At 57.0% G+C, this 14,466-nt stretch overlaps 3 protein-coding genes across 3 annotated transcripts in view; 2 read left to right on the top strand and 1 right to left on the bottom strand.

Moving 5' to 3' along the window:
- The window catches only part of LOC136113159 (uncharacterized), a 194,843-nt gene extending 185,295 nt beyond the window's left edge, over positions 1-9,548 (top strand). The window contains exons 8-15 of the mRNA XM_071799480.1: positions 5,174-5,531; positions 5,601-5,707; positions 6,185-6,253; positions 6,941-7,136; positions 7,545-7,637; positions 7,749-7,933; positions 8,040-8,143; positions 8,568-9,548. Of these exons, the coding sequence (XP_071655581.1) occupies positions 5,174-5,531; positions 5,601-5,707; positions 6,185-6,253; positions 6,941-7,136; positions 7,545-7,637; positions 7,749-7,933; positions 8,040-8,143; positions 8,568-8,724 (1,269 nt within the window). The 3' untranslated portion in view covers positions 8,725-9,548. The remainder of the gene's footprint in view (positions 1-5,173; positions 5,532-5,600; positions 5,708-6,184; positions 6,254-6,940; positions 7,137-7,544; positions 7,638-7,748; positions 7,934-8,039; positions 8,144-8,567) is intronic.
- Positions 78-4,058, top strand: LOC136113157 (killer cell lectin-like receptor subfamily B member 1B allele B). The gene is made up of 6 exons (XM_071799727.1): positions 78-592; positions 1,480-1,575; positions 2,917-3,045; positions 3,246-3,400; positions 3,607-3,722; positions 3,803-4,058. The coding sequence occupies exons 1-6, from the start codon at positions 454-456 to the stop codon at positions 3,927-3,929; spliced, it is 762 nt and encodes a 253-aa protein (XP_071655828.1). The 5' UTR covers positions 78-453; the 3' UTR covers positions 3,930-4,058.
- On the bottom strand, positions 9,052-13,814 carry LOC139825710 (killer cell lectin-like receptor subfamily F member 1). The gene is made up of 8 exons (XM_071799730.1): positions 13,553-13,814; positions 13,203-13,446; positions 12,734-13,063; positions 11,943-12,029; positions 11,355-11,539; positions 10,768-10,947; positions 9,710-9,825; positions 9,052-9,175 (listed from the first exon to the last, which is right to left on the bottom strand). Exons 3-8 carry the CDS (start codon positions 12,831-12,833, stop codon positions 9,052-9,054), a joined length of 792 nt encoding a protein of 263 aa, XP_071655831.1. The 5' UTR covers positions 12,834-13,063; positions 13,203-13,446; positions 13,553-13,814.
- Positions 13,815-14,466: the final 652 nt, after the last annotated feature.

Genomic DNA, 14,466 nt, shown 5'->3' with positions numbered 1-14,466 from the left:
TTCTGGGAGATCGCGGATCATTCTCGCCACGACACCTTATTTCTCGTGCAAAATGACCCATTGGGGCAGAGCGGAGCAAAGTCTGGAACGGCCCATTTGCCGAACCGCGGATCTTGGGTTTGTTTGCGCCTTCTTTCAATTATTCAAGGTGTCTTGTTTGGTACCTTAGAAGAATAGGGCTCAACTTTGAATAGAAAAGGCTTAACGTTGTCAGGAGCTGCTTCCCTTGATGAGACAAATGCATTTTCCATGGCTTAATTCAGCACAAACGGTGTAAAGTTTCGTTTTCGGGCTGACCAGTGCATCGCATCCGCTTTCTTGCAACCTCGCTGCGCTTGCTGAGCACTCAGAGGCTCTTACTCCTCCCTGCAGAGCTCTGGCCTGGAGAGGAACTTGTGGGGATAAACCAGAGGAGTGAAAAACCGCAGAAAAAGCCAGTTTTCTCAGGGCTGGATGGGCCCCGTTGGAGCCAGAGGCACCGCTGCTGATCCTCCCGCCTCTCCCACTACGGCCGAGGAAACTCTCTATGTTGATCTGGATATCGAGTCTGGAAGAAGCAACAGGGAAGTGCATTCGCTTCCTCAACCTGGCAGTAAGTGCACTGGGGGGGACCTTAGGGGGATATTTACTTTTTGGCTGTGGTTGTGCCTGGAGATTCCCGCCCCCCAAGCAGGAAGGGAAGGGCCCGTGGCTGTGCTGGGTGATGGAGGATCCCGTCTGCTCTTTGTGATTCCTTCGGTAGTTTTCTCTTGAAATGGTTTCAGGGTTTCTTTGAAACGGGGTCAGTGTTGCCCGAGTCCTGCCAGGACTTTTGAAATGCTGCTTTTCTGCCCGTGACCACCACGTTGTCCCCTTACACCTCCCTCACCTTCCTCCTGCGCCTGCTCTGCCTTCAGCAAAGATTTAACTCCTGCTCTTTCCCCTCGGGAAGAGATCTCTGCGTGGTGACGGCATCTTCAGGCAGCATCCCACAATGTCTGTATTTTTTTGCAAGAATTCCATGATTTCACCAAACACACCCCTTTTGAGCTCAAAGGACTCTGCCAAACCCACCACCTGATGCTAAGGTGGGATCGGATGTTCCTCCTTTGCTGTTTTATTCTGAAGCAGACGATGAACCTTTGCTGGTCCAGGTGAGCTCTGGCTTTGGCCAGAAGCATCATCCTGGCCGCCCATCTTGGTCCACCTCTCCCCTTGACTTCTAGTGACTTTACAACATCCAGGAGATTCCCAGTTCTTGTATATCTGGGTAGAACCAACCGAAACACATCATGAGCATCTTTTCCCCAGCGCCAGCAGGGTCGGGAGGAGGGTGGCAGCGGCGAAATGTGGACGATCGACCAAAGCTTTAGAACAACCAGCAGCAGCACCACAGAGGGACTTTGGGGAGAAAAGAGCCCGAACCTGCGCTGCAGACCTGGCTGGCTGGATGCGGGGCTGGGACAGGGCTTTTCTCCCAAAAACTCCTTTCCCTTGCAGCATCGAGCTGTCCCTGGTGGCACCGAGCGGCTCTCTGCGCCGGCTTGACCGGGAAGCTCATCCTCGGGGTGGCCCTGGTGGCGATGGGATGCTCGTGTGAGTAGTTCTGCTTGTTGGCACGGGGACAACCAAAGGACAATCCGGAGAGGGGACCATCCAAAGAGAGGGTCCCTGCTCTGGGGGTGCTGGCTCAGGTGCTTGTGTAGGAGGAAAATCTGCTTTTTATGGCCTGTGGCTTTTATCAGAATTTCATAGACCTGGTGGGTGGAGAAGACTTGGCTATTTTGGTTGGCCAGTGAGGCGAAAACCCCTGGAAACTTTTCAACTGTGGGAGGGTGAGGATTTCACACCCTGTGGCCAAGCTCAGGGTCACGCTCAGCCCTGTTGGAATGAGTTTTGTGCCGGGTATGATCTTGCTGGTGGCAGCTGTTGCTGCCCTGACCCACAGCACCCCCGAACCACAGCAAGCAGCTGGCATGGAGACTCAGATGTCTGGTTGATCTTGGTGAGGAGATCCTTCTCCAAAGGGGCAGGGGATCCAATGGATCTTGTGCTGGGAAGGGTCTCGAGCATGGATTTGAACTTTGAGGATGGATCTGCCAAACGTTTGGCACACAGGTATGGAGGGAAGAGCAAAGGGATGAGGCTCAGCTCCCTTGGTGGCTCCGAGAGCTGCAGAACGCAGGTGATGCTCTGAGGATGCGGGAGCAATTTGGGTACCAACCCTGAGCCGGTGGCTTTGCAGGGATCTGCTGTCCCTGCTGCGGGGTGGAACTGGGACCAGCAACGATCTAGGGCTGGTGGTTTGAACTTGTGTGGGCTCAGAACTCGAGAGAAACCCCCAAATAAATCTGCTGGAAGCCTTTTGTGCGCACTGCAGCTGTCTGTGGCCGCGCTGTGCTGCGAGGGGTAGTCAGGAGGTGGTGCAGAGCCCCTCACCCTTGCGCCAGGCCCCTCTGGGCTGCACAGATGGGGCTGGCACAGCTGGTTTGTGCACAAGAGGCCATTTCCGCAGCGGTCAGAGGCTCCCGGGCTCTCTGCAGCCGGCCAGGCTGATGGCTCCGTATCTGACGCTCCGCCTTGCGCAGGGGTGCAGGGGCCACATCCTGTTGGCAGCGCAGAGCAGCAGCGGGTGAAGGCAGTTGCAGGAGTGGGGCTGAGCTCAGAGGTGGAGACCCCGTACCCAAAACGGGGAGTCTGCTCTGGGTAGGGACCCCGAGGCTGATTCCCACCCCCGTGAGATGCTCAGATCAAGGCCTGGGCTGAGCTGAGACCACAGGAAGGGTGAAGGGGGCTGGGGGGCTCCGAGCACCCACTTTGTGTGAGGATCCATCCCAGACGCTTCCCTGCAGCCCGCGGGGACCAGTGCACGTAGATCTCGGTGGTATCGTGCCTGGGGAGCCCGCCCCTCTCCCCTGCTCGCTCCGTCCCTTGCAGTTCTGCACCAGCAGCCGCAGAACCCAGAAAGCTGCAAAAACGGGAGCGGGAACGCAGGAGATGGCAACAGCACCCTGGAGAAGATCTGCTCAGAGCTGCGGAAAGAGCTTTGCTCACCAAATCTGCAAGGTAACGCCAACCACAACGCATCTCCACACTGTCTGCTTTCCCAAAACCTTGCAGCACCCCCAGACTGGAGAAGCAAGTGAAGCTCAGGTCATCCCCGTGTTCCTGGGGAGCCAGCAGGACTTAAACACTTGTCCTTCTTTGGATGGGCAGGGGACAAGGTGGCTTCTTGGTGGCTGAACATGGCACTGCCTGTCTTTCAGAGGCTGGGGGGTGCAAGATCTGCCCAGGGGGCTGGATGGCGCATGGGACCAAGTGCTTTTGGGCTGCTGACAGGATGCGCTCGTGGAGTGAGAGCCGGGGGGACTGTGCGAGTCGGGGGGCCCAGCTGCTGATGCCGGGGGACGAGGACGAGCTGGTAAAGGGACCGATGGCATCGGGGATGTGGGACGGGTCCGGGGTTCAGCACCCACCCCTGTACACAAACCTCTGCAGAGCCTTGGCCGGTGTCAGCGTGGGGGACACTGGTGGGGCTCGGGCCTGCGTGGGGACAGGCTGGAGCCTGTTTTGGGGTGGCGATCAGCGACACATCAGTGTCACCACCTGCCCTCTCTCCTGACACAGGATTTCCTAAATGAGATCATTGGGAAACCCAGCAGCTACTTCTGGATCGGCCTCTCCCGCCCCTCTGCTGGGAAGGACTGGACTTGGCTGAACGGCTCCCTCGTGGACTGGAGCCAGTGAGCGCTTGGGGTGCGATGGGTGTCGGGGTGGGGGCGCCCCAGGGACCCTCGTGCTGTGACACAGGATCTTCCTGCAGCCCCAGGTTCTGGATGAGCCGTTGGTCTGAAGGAAGCTGTGGGGTGCTGAAGGGGAACAGCATCATCTCTCAAAGCTGCAGCTTGGGATCTCACTGGATCTGCCAGAAAGAAGCCACCCAGCTCTGAGGGGCTGGGGGGCACAACATGGGCCAACAGCAGGAGAGACACCTGGGAACGGGCCAGGATCAGGCCCTCGGTGGGGGCTGCGGTACTGGCATTGCTCAACACATCTGCACCAATTAATTACGATGTTAATTTGGCTCCGTGTGGTGTTTCCAAGCAAGTTTGCTCATGGGGAGGGGTGAAAGGAGCATCCTGCTGTACCAGAGAAGCCCCCCTGTGCACACCCGCCCTTGTGCACACCCTCATGCACACCCCTGTGCACACCCACCCTTGTGCACACCCTTGTGCACACCCTCGTGCACACTGTACCCATCCCTTTCTGCCCCGGGGGGAGGATTCAGAAGAAATAAAGCAATCCAAAAGGAAACACGCGGCAGGCGAACGGCCACGAGGCAGCGCCTGGGCCAGACCCAAGGAGCGCGAACACCCAGACCCCAGTTTGCTGACCCGAGGAGGGGGACAGGGGACATGGACATGGGGGTGGCTGCAAGTCTAAGGCACAGCTGCCACATCGGGGGGACGGGGAGGAGCTAAGGGCATCGCCCTATAGAATAAACCTCCAAAAACAGCGCCAACCTCCCAAAGCAGTTTCGCCAGCTCAGAGCAAACTACGGAGCTCGGTGGGACCGCCCTGTGTGCTGTGCGGTCTGAACTGGGTGTGTGGGGGTTTGGGGACTGGGAGCACTGGGAAGGGCCGTTTGCAGCAGCCCTGGTGTCACGCAGCCCCCTCGTTGCTCTCGCAGGGGACACGGGGGGGTTTGTTCACCCTCCAGCCAGGTCGGGTTTGTCCCCAGGAGCCCCATGGCTGCTTTCAGCTGCTTCTGGGGGGATCAGGACTTGGGGGGTCCCGAGAGCCCCGTAACGCAGCCTTGGATGAGGGAACACACCCCTGTGCACACACTGGGAGACCCCGAGCCCCTCCCGCCTGGAGCGATTCCTCCCACAATCGGAACAGGAGGTTTGTGCCGAAGAGAAGAGGAACCAGCGTCTTTATCAGGGAAAACCCCCCTCCCCTCCACTGCTTACCCGTTCTTGATGATTTCTCTGCAATTGTGATGTGGTGGGGGAAATTTGGCATCACCATCCCACTGTCGAGCCTGTGAACAGTGGTGTTTGCTGCCTTTCCCGCCAGCTGTGGTTTGGTGACATGTTTGCAGTTCATTTTTCACACTGACTGTGGAAAGGACACCGAGTGGTTCACCAGGGGAAGAGGCCTTGGCTGGGGAACCGCAAATATTCATGTGTAGGGAGGGCAGGGGGGATCTGTCTCCTGGAAACCGCCCGTGTCGCTCTCATGGCTGGTGGGTGCAGAAACGCTGACCAAGGGCAGCGAGAGCTGCGTGCGGGGATGTTTTAGAGCCGATGCCGTCTCCGCTGCCCACGCTCCCCCGGTGTTTCTGTTCCTGCTGGAATTCACTGCAGCCGCCGGTTTAATCCAGAAAATGAGTGTGAGCGTATTTACTAAGGTCGGTGCAGAGGAGCTGGGGGAGGGAAAAAGCTGCCAAGGGGGAAGATCCATCTCTGGCTCCATCTTTTCTTTTCCCCGGGCGGAGGACACAGCGGCACCGCCCGCAGCTCCGCTGGGGCCGGAGGGAGCAGGGCAAGGTCAGTGGCTTTAAATCCTGCAGTTCGATTGTCTGTGAGCCCACCTGGTTTGTTCTGATGCTGTTGCAGCATTTCCTCTGGTGTTCATTTCCACTCACGACTGCTTGGAAGCCGAATATTCCCCTGTTTCTATTTGTGGCCGGAGACAAGAGGCGCCCAGCTTCTGGACATCCTGGGTGGGACAATCCAAGGGAGCCCAACCCGCCCCACTTGCTGCTGGGGCATCGCGGCGTGGGCTGAAAAGCTTGGAGTGGGTTGTGATGGAGCCAAGAGCTCAAATTTGGGGCTTCCAGACATTTGCCCCCCTCCCCGACCTCTCCCTGGGACCAAGCGGTGAATTATGGAGCACGAGCCGGGGTAAAAAGCTGAAGGAAAGAGGTTTGGGCTTGAGCCTAATTCTTTGTTATGCTGAGAGGAATTCCTGTCTGGATAAATATGTACAATGATTTACTGAAACCCTTATCTGGCCACATTCCTTGGAGTGGTGCATTGCAACATGGAAAAAAACGAGTTTTTCGAGGTCTTCAATCATCACATCAGCAGCAGAACCGCTATCGGTGCTGAATCACGCCCCAGCAACCACGGGACTTGCTCCCGCCGTACCCACAGCGTCCAGCCCTGGGGTCTCTCGTAGCTTTGCCCCCATTCTGCAGGTCCTGGTGGAGCCTGACCTGGGTTTGGAACGAGAGCTCCCCCGGGTCTCCCTTTGGGAGACAGAGGAGGTGGGAGATGTTCACTGGGAAAACAAACCAGAAACGGCGATAAGAAAAGGTTCCTAAGGCGGTGCTGCTGACCAGAGGAGTTGGTTACTGCAGGAAGCACCTGGAAGGGGCAGCTCTCAGCCCCGGCTCCATATCGGCTCTCAGACGCTTCTGCTTGTTTCGATTTGCTGGATTCTCGCTCCCGTCCTACGGGTCGGGAATACGTTTGGGTTGGGGAGCAGAGAGCGTCCCTGCGTGGGTTTAAACCCTCAGCTGGCTGGAGGCTGCGAGCGGGGAGGGGAAACCTGGGGTTATTTCTCTACGTGGAGAAAAGAGCCGGCAGTGCAGCTGGTTCCCCTTTTCTCTGACCTCATCTCTTACCTCTCTCTCCTCTCCCAGCAGCTCCTGGAAGCTGGCAACTGAAGCTGCTTTGGACAGAAGCCGGCACAGAAAAGCCCATTTTCCGCTCAGCATGCACAGGGTGAGTTGGAGCCCGCGGAGAAGTGGCATTTCCTTTCCTTTTCCCAGTTAAAGCTGGGTTTTTCTCTCGCTGCAGCACCATTCGGGTGCTGTCAGACAAGGGACTCACTCCTCTTTGTCCCTCGGGCACCAGACAAAAGCGCCTTTATTTCTGGTTTGCAAAAAACCAAAGCGAGTAGCGGTTTATTGAAGGCAGAAATCATGTTTTCCTTCCCACTGTGCATGTAAACCAACTGGAAGGGAAATGACGCTTTTCCCCTTCATTGTCCCATGGGGAAGACAGCCACCGTTAGTAATTTACTGCTGAACAACGTCACAGCATCGGCAGTAACTCTTTACATTCCATGGGCTTCTTGCTTTGGCACAGGCGAAGACCCGACGGCTGTAACGATGCTGCCGCAGCAGAGAGCAGAGCGAAGGACCAGTGAGCGCCAGCCCTGTCATGGGGACACTGGGAGGTGGCGATTGGGCTGAGTGTGACACGGGCAGCTAAAATTTAGGTTAAAATAGCTGGGGAGAGGGGCAGGAGGATGCAAGTAAAGCTGTTTGCAAGCTGTGGGAGGCACAGGGTGGCCCGAACGGTGGGTCTGGGGGATGGTGCCCATCTCTTGTTGGGGTGGGATGGAGAGGATTCAGTGAGGTCAGACAGCCCTAAAAATCCTTGAGACTGATGAAAGCACTGGGATGCACCCCTGAACTGAGCCTGCACCCCACTGTGCCCCCCATGTGCTTTGTGGCCGTATTTAAAGGGGCTGTAGACCCCTGACGGGAAACACAAGAGCTGCGGGAGCTGGGGCTGCTCTTTGTGATCTGCCATGTGGTTTGTGCCCAGGTTTTAGTCTCAAGTGCATTAAGGATCAAAAGGTCCCCATCGGGGTCACCGTGGTCGTAGCCGCGTTGCTTCTCACCATCATCGCGCTGGCGGGTAAGTGGCTGAGGATGGAGGTGCCGACCCCAAAGTCTTCTCCTCCCCTGGAGAAAACACCGGGTTGAGTCCCCAGGATGAGTCACCAGGATGTGTCCTGCTCCTGTCCAGTTAAGAAATGCCCGTCCTGCCCATCCTGCCCCTCTCATGTCCTTCCCAGCTGCCTGGACAATGGCATTGGATACAGGGAAAAGTGCTTTTACTTTATTGAGGAGGAAGCGGAGTGGAACAGGAGTCGGATCGCGTGCGTTTCTCTGGGGGCGCATTTGGCCACCATCGACAGCTGGGATGAGCTGGTAAACGGGAAATTCCTGAGAACCGGTGTTTCCAAGTCCATTTGGGGTTCCCATGGAGGGTGTAACATGGACACACATCTCTGATGTTGATTTCTTCCCTCTCTAGCGTTTCCTCTTGCGCTATGGGCGCTCCTTGCACTACTGGGTCGGTCTCCAAAGGGAAGAGTCTGGACCTTGGAAATGGGTCAACGGGTCTCTCTTCAACAACTGGTACGTCCTGTCTTCTTCTGGAGAACAAAACCATGTCCTGGGCTGGCTGGGTTGGGAACTGAATGCCAGAAGACACACACACATATATATATACATTTATATATATAAAAATCTGATGAGAGCAATTAAGCACGACTTTTCTTGCTTGAGCTGAAGCGCTTGGACCAGCGTCTGTGGGTTTGTGGGTGCAGATGCTGGCGCGGGTTGAGGGATGAAGCCTCCTGGGGTCACACAGCCAACACTTTTCCCTACTTTGTGTAGGGGACGCAGGTTTTGTTCTTCGTGGGGCATTTTTTGTGCTGGGAAGGGTGTTCCCTGCCCCCTGCGGTGCTGTTTCCCATCTGGGAGATGCTCAGCCGCCGACCTGAGGCCGACAGCAACCCCTTTGCTTCCCTTTGAGTTCTCCTTTTGCTCTTTGATGCAGGTTTGATGTCCGGGGAAAGGGACAATGTGCCTATATCAACCGGGACAGGATCAGCAGTGACTGGTGCTCCCAGATAAAATTCTCTGTCTGCAGCCACCAGCAAAACCGGCCCAGCGCCATTCAGAAGGATTCAGAAACTCTTACCAGTTTCACCTGAAACTTCCCCCTCAGCAGAGGGGATCAACCACAGCGTTTTAGCTGCGGGGACACGCGAGGACACTTGAGGGGTTTGGAAAACTCCCCGCTTTGCCGCTGCCGCCCTGAGGAGCTCAGTCCCGCTGGATTTCCCGTCCTCGGTGTGTGTGTTGGTTCTGGTTTGGTTTTGTCTGGATTAGGAGGATCTGGAGGCGAGGGGCAGAAATACAAAGTGGAGACCCCACCCTCAACAAGGAGCCCCCACCCGCTGCTCCGGGATGTGTTTTGGTGTCCCGGTGAATTACCCAGCGCTGAGTTTGTCCTGGTTTTCCTGGTTGTTTCCTCCGGCTTAAATCTCGGTGGCTTTTTTCTGGCAAACCCAGTGCAGTGGGGCGCTGCAGATGTGGGAACGCAGCTGACCCCCCCAAATCGCGGCACAAGCGTTCGCCTGGACGGGACCCAGCACCGGAGACCTGGGGAGCAGCGGGACGGCGATCAGCCCGGCGCCGTGCGCTCGCACGCTGTGTGTTCAGTTACAGTATTGATCTCATTGGGGCGTTTCCCCCACAACCTGAACCGGCACAGCCACTGCCAGCTCAGCTGATGGTGCCACCCTCTTGTTTTTCCAGCTGTTGGGGAGGCAGAACTGTCGGTAAACCCGTGCTCACCCCAAATCATTTCCCCTCCCCACACCCCATGTGTGTACTAACAAATATCAGCTCTGTGGGATCGATTGCAATTTACACCTTATTGCGCTTTGCATTTGGCTGTATAATAGGAATGAGGGCTTAATTGCTTTTATTTCCTCTCTTCTCCCTGTTTCGCAGCTGGGCTGCAGAGACCAAACCCCTGTTGCTGTGGTTTCTCTTTGCTCCTCTGAGCGTTGCTGCCGCCTCCAGGGGGATTTTGGGGGCAGCCGGGTCTGTGCTGAGCATCGCGCTGGGAAATATTTCCCCTGGGCCGGGGCTGTTGGAACCTGCTCGTGAACCGGAGCGAGGGGCACTCACAGGGCTGCTTGTAACGCGGATCCGTCCCGCCAGCTCCACTCCTGCCCGCGCGTCTGGTCGATGCTCAGCCCCATCCAGGCTCCGGAGCTGGTTCTGGTCATCTCCCCGATGAAAGCCTGGGAGAGGAGAAGAGACTCAGAGCTGATCGCATGGCAAAGAGACCTGATCCTGCCCATGAGGCTCTGGTCTGGGGTGGACCCGGCACGTCCTGGTTGCAGACTGGGGGCTGGAGGGGTTGCTGGTGCTTTGGAAGAGATGGGAGTGTGGTCTGGGGATGACGGGCAGGGCTGGAGACATTCAAACCCGCCTGGACACGATCCTGTGTGATCTGCTCTGGTGACCCTGTGTTAGCAGGTGGGTTGGACTGGATGATCTCCAGAGGTCCCTTCAGCCCAACCAGCCTGGGACTCTGTGTGTGTGATTCGGTGAAGCAGTGTTTTTTGGGGTGACAGAGGAGCCTGGAAGCTCATATACGGGGCACCATCTATTTGCCCTTTTCCCTTAACCTCGCCTAAGCTCCAATTCATGTTTTGAGGCGCGTTTTTTCCCACTGAAATAATAGAATCATTTTGGTTGGAAAACACTCTCAAGATCATTGAGTCCAACCGTAACCCACCCCATGTCCTGAGAACCTCATGTCCGTCTGTCCAGCCCTCCAGGGATGGTGACTCCAGCACTGCCCTGGGCAGCCTGTTCCAATGCCCCACAGCCCTTTGGGGAAGAAATTGTTCCCAGATCCAACCTCAACCTCCCCTGGGCAACTTGAGGCCGTTTCCTCTGCTCCTGGCGCTTGTTCCTGGGGAGCAGAGCCCGACCCCCCTGGCTCCAAGCTCCTTTCAGGCAGTTCAGAGATCAGAAGGTCTCCCCTCAGCTCCTGTTCTCCAGCTGAACCCCCAGCTCCCTTATCCTGACCCATCAGACTGGTTGTGTGGGCTCGGGTGCTTTGCCAGCCAGGAAGGAGAAAGCTCAACCACAACGTGGCTTTTTGCCAAAAGCTTAGCTTAAAAAGAGATAAAAGCAGAGGTGTCGCTTGAGCCCTTCCCGCCGCAGTTCCTCACCTTCTCCTCCGCGCTCTCCAGCACCGCCAGCTGAGATCGCTGGTACCCGCAGTTCTCCGCCGCCTCCTTCCAGGTGCTGGTGTTTGTGGAAACCCAGTAGCACTTGGCTGCGAACGGCTGCCAGCCGGCGGGACAGAGCCAGCAAGCCGAGGCGCCTGCGGCCGAGGATGAGTGTGAGCGCTGCTTCAGCCCCTGGGCACCGTGGGGCGAGGGGCAGGGCTGGGGGCACCGGGCTCTTGCACACCCCTTGGGACACCTGAGGCTTTTTCTGCCCTTTGAGCCCTTCCAGGTGCATTTTTGGGGAATGTGGGCTCTGCCCGTGCTGGAAAAATGTTCCTTGGTAATGGGGGAAAAGCAAGAGGAGCAACGCAGGCAGGTGATGGGCACAGTGTGGGGCAGGGAGATGGGGATGGGGATGGGGATGGGGATGGGGATGGGGATGGGGATGGGGATGGGGACAGCACTTGGGATGACTTGGGGGTCTTGGGGTGTTTTCCCAAAGTTCCTGGCCTTGTTGTCCCCCTTCCACATGGAAAAGGGGCAACAAGGTGAGGTCCCCAGCACCGAAGCTGTGGGTGATGCTGAACCGCGGTACCTGTGACGTTGTGGCTCCCTGGCTCACACAGCCGCTGTCTGAGCTGCAGCTGGAAGCACCTCAAGGAGCATTTGAACTCCGGGATGTCCTGTCGGCTGCTGGTGACCAGGCAGGATTCCCAGGAGCATTTGCTGGCCGGGGTCTCCATGTCCTGGCTCAGGACGGGGCCGTTTCCACCTGAAACGAGGACGGGTTTGACCCGCACATCGTGCTGCTGTGTTGGGACCGGAGGACGCAGCCGCTGGGGTGACCCCTTGTGCAAAGCAGCTCTTGGGGACGCAGAAAGGTGCTGCCTGGGGACGGGACTCTGCGGGGGGACCCCTGGGGTCTCTGCAACCACCGTCAGGGTGGGGAAAGGGACTTCTATCAGGACAGGCTCCAAAACCAGACAGATCAGCCCGTGAAGGACGTGCTGGCAGCGTTTCCCCTCCTGCCCGTGGGGATCGCTGCGCAGAGGGGGCCCAGGAGCTGCTCCCTGCTAGAAATACAGGAGGAATCCGCTCCAGCCTGGGCAGGGGCTGGGCTGTGATGGTTTGGGGGAGATTGTCACCGTTCTGGGGTGACAGACCCTGCCACTCACCCTGTCGCTGCAGCAGCCACAGCACGATGCCCGTCAGGACCGCGGTCCCGACCCATCCGGCTCCCAGCAGCGCCCAGTACCAAGGACCTGCAACAGGGACCAGAACTGGGAGTGAGGGAGGACGCAGCTTTTCTGGGCTCTTTGCCCCATCCTCGATGCCCTTTGTTTCAGGAGAGTTAGTGAGAAAACCTTGCGAGTGTCTGCAGGAGCCATGGGGCTGAGAAAACCCACAAGCTGCTTTGCTTGCTTGACCGGGGAGGCTGCAGCGAGCGAAGCTGCAAAGCCTCAGGCTGGGAGCTGGGCTGCTCTCCTCCTTGTGCTGCACCCGGGGGGATCCGGGGATGGGAAGGACCCAAAGCAAAGCCCTTGGGATGCTTGAAGAGATGGGGAGAGGGTGCAGGTCGCTGCGTGGGTCCTGCTCAGCCTTGCCGAGCTGCTAAAAAGGACCAGGACATGAAGTCCTGCGTGAAGGGGTAGGGGTGTCCTTGGGGGTTGGCTGTAGTTTTGCTGCCTTTTCAAGAAAACTGAGCTATGGGAAAGAAATCTGCATGTGCTATCGCTCTGTGCCGGGCTGGAGCTGGGTAACGAACCCACTCGAGAGCAGAACATTGGGTTTCGGCCACCGTCAGCTCAGGAAAGCGCTGGAAAAGGCCCAGAAAATCCATTGTCCCTGTGCTTCCTGCAGGGCAGGGGTCTGGCAGCATCGGGACACCCGCTCCTCCAGCCCCCACCCATCATCAATCCCACGGGGCCGGGATGAGCGGAGCAACAGCACCAACACGTTCACTCACCGGGAAGCTTCGCGCAGGCGCCGGGAGCCGAGCGCGGCGGCACCTCTGGGCTGGCGTAGACGGTGCTCAGCGCCACGGCCGGTCCCTGCCCTCGTGGCATTAGGATTCAGACCTAAAGGTTCTTTTTGTTCCCAGCCTGGAGCAAAAGCGAGCTCAGGGACCTGCAGCAGCGGTGGTTCCTGTGGCTGGAGTCACAGCTCAAACCGCACACACGTCGTCGTGCCCCGGCTGTCACGGCCCCCGCTTCGCGCTCTGCTCTTCCGCTGCCTGCACCGGCCCCAAGAGCTGCTTCCCAACGCACAGCTGCTGCTTTCCAGATGTTCAAGTGACCTGGGGGGAGAAAGGGAGGTGTCTGAAGGTCTTTACCTATTGGGGAAAGCAGGTTCCTCCTCCTGGTGCCGGGGACACGCCAGTGCTGACACGTACTAATATAAATATATGTACATATAGATACTTGTGTATTTCCTACCTGCTTTTAACCCGCAGCAGAGATCAAGGATGTGAGTCACTTGCGGTTTGCAGGGTGCTGGTTGATTTTGGGTTGGTTTTCTTTCAGCAGCTCTTTGGGTCTTGACGCTGCTCCAGAGGTGAGAGAAGCAGAGCTGCTGGTGCAGGAAACGCCAAACCCATGGCACCCAGCCACAGCAATGGCAACGGGATTGTTCGGGCCTTCTAGGGGCAAATTCGCAGAGGATCCACGTGGTTTCGTGCTCCTGCAAATGCTCAAAATGCAGCATTAAAAATCCTCTCTGGAAAAAGAGGTGACAACAAAAGCAGAGATGTTCCGCCCCAAAAAATAAAGAAAGATTTATAACATACATTTTATTTTCAGGGTGGGATTGGGCTCATTAAGTGTTGGATCTCGTGGTTGATCCCCTGCTTCAGCTGCTTACAGGGGGATACATCACCCCCTCTCTCATCCCCCTTGCTCTCTCCATCTTCTCTTGCTTGGTCATTCTCTCTCCTTTCCGTCTTTCTTTTCCGTTCCCAGGCCAATGTTTTTTAGCACAGGACAGAAGTTCTCCATTCAGTCCAAATGTCTGGGTTCATGTCATCAAGTTCTCACTGGCCCCTGCAAAAGGAACCTGTAAAAAAACAACAAACACAAAACCCCAAAAACCCAAACAAACCAAAAAACTCAACGCAGACCACAATATTTAATATATATTATATGTGCAGCCCAAAGCAATTCCTGAGTGTACACAGGCAACTGATTGCAGGGACCCTCAGCACCACATCGAACACATTCGGTGCTGGGGTTTCTCCCCCATTTCTCTCAAGGGCGAGGAACAAGCTCATGAAACTTTCCCCCTGGGCCGGGCTGGGTCGGGATGGGCTCTGCTGGAAAACCCGACATGTGGCCTTTGCCAATGTGACAGAGCCCTCGTGTGGGAACCAAAGATCTTGCACACCCAGCCCAGCTGGGAAATCAAACTGCACACAGAAACGATCACGGAATGATCAGGAACAACGTGAATCACAGAATCATTTTGGTTGGAAAAGCCCCTCGACCTCATGGAGTCCAACCATAACCCAGTCCTGTCCCTGCCCCATGTCCTGAGAACCTCATGTCCGTCTGTCCAACCCTCCAGGGATGGTGACTCCAGCACTGCCCTGGGCAGCCTGTTCCAATGCCCCACAGCCCTTTGGGGAAGAAATTGTTCCCCTGACCCTCCCCCAGAGGCTCTGAGCCCCCTCCTGTCTGACTGGAAGGGCTGCAGCATCCAAGTTCT

This window comes from Patagioenas fasciata, chromosome 27 (genome assembly GCF_037038585.1).
Source record: "Patagioenas fasciata isolate bPatFas1 chromosome 27, bPatFas1.hap1, whole genome shotgun sequence".
Taxonomy (NCBI): domain Eukaryota; kingdom Metazoa; phylum Chordata; class Aves; order Columbiformes; family Columbidae; genus Patagioenas; species Patagioenas fasciata.
Note: the sequence above shows the minus strand (reverse complement) of the source record. Positions and strands in the feature narration are given on the sequence as shown.

What these genes read in the sequence shown, in the direction of transcription:
- LOC139825710 (XM_071799730.1), bottom strand. Translation starts at nt 12,833, where the DNA reads ATGCCACGAGGGCAGGGACCGGCCGTGGCGCTGAGCACCGTCTACGCC. An exon ending in CGCCTGCGCGAAGCTTCCCG is followed by an intron (nt 12,030 to 12,733) that starts GTGAGTGAACGT and finishes TCCCTGTTGCAG; the next exon opens with GTCCTTGGTACTGGGCGCTG. An exon ending in GTGGCTGCTGCAGCGACAGG is followed by an intron (nt 11,540 to 11,942) that starts GTGAGTGGCAGG and finishes TCCTCGTTTCAG; the next exon opens with GTGGAAACGGCCCCGTCCTG.
- LOC136113157 (XM_071799727.1), top strand. Translation starts at nt 454, where the DNA reads ATGGGCCCCGTTGGAGCCAGAGGCACCGCTGCTGATCCTCCCGCCTCT. An exon ending in TTGCTCACCAAATCTGCAAG is followed by an intron (nt 3,046 to 3,245) that starts GTAACGCCAACC and finishes CCTGTCTTTCAG; the next exon opens with AGGCTGGGGGGTGCAAGATC. An exon ending in CGGGGGACGAGGACGAGCTG is followed by an intron (nt 3,401 to 3,606) that starts GTAAAGGGACCG and finishes CTCCTGACACAG; the next exon opens with GATTTCCTAAATGAGATCAT.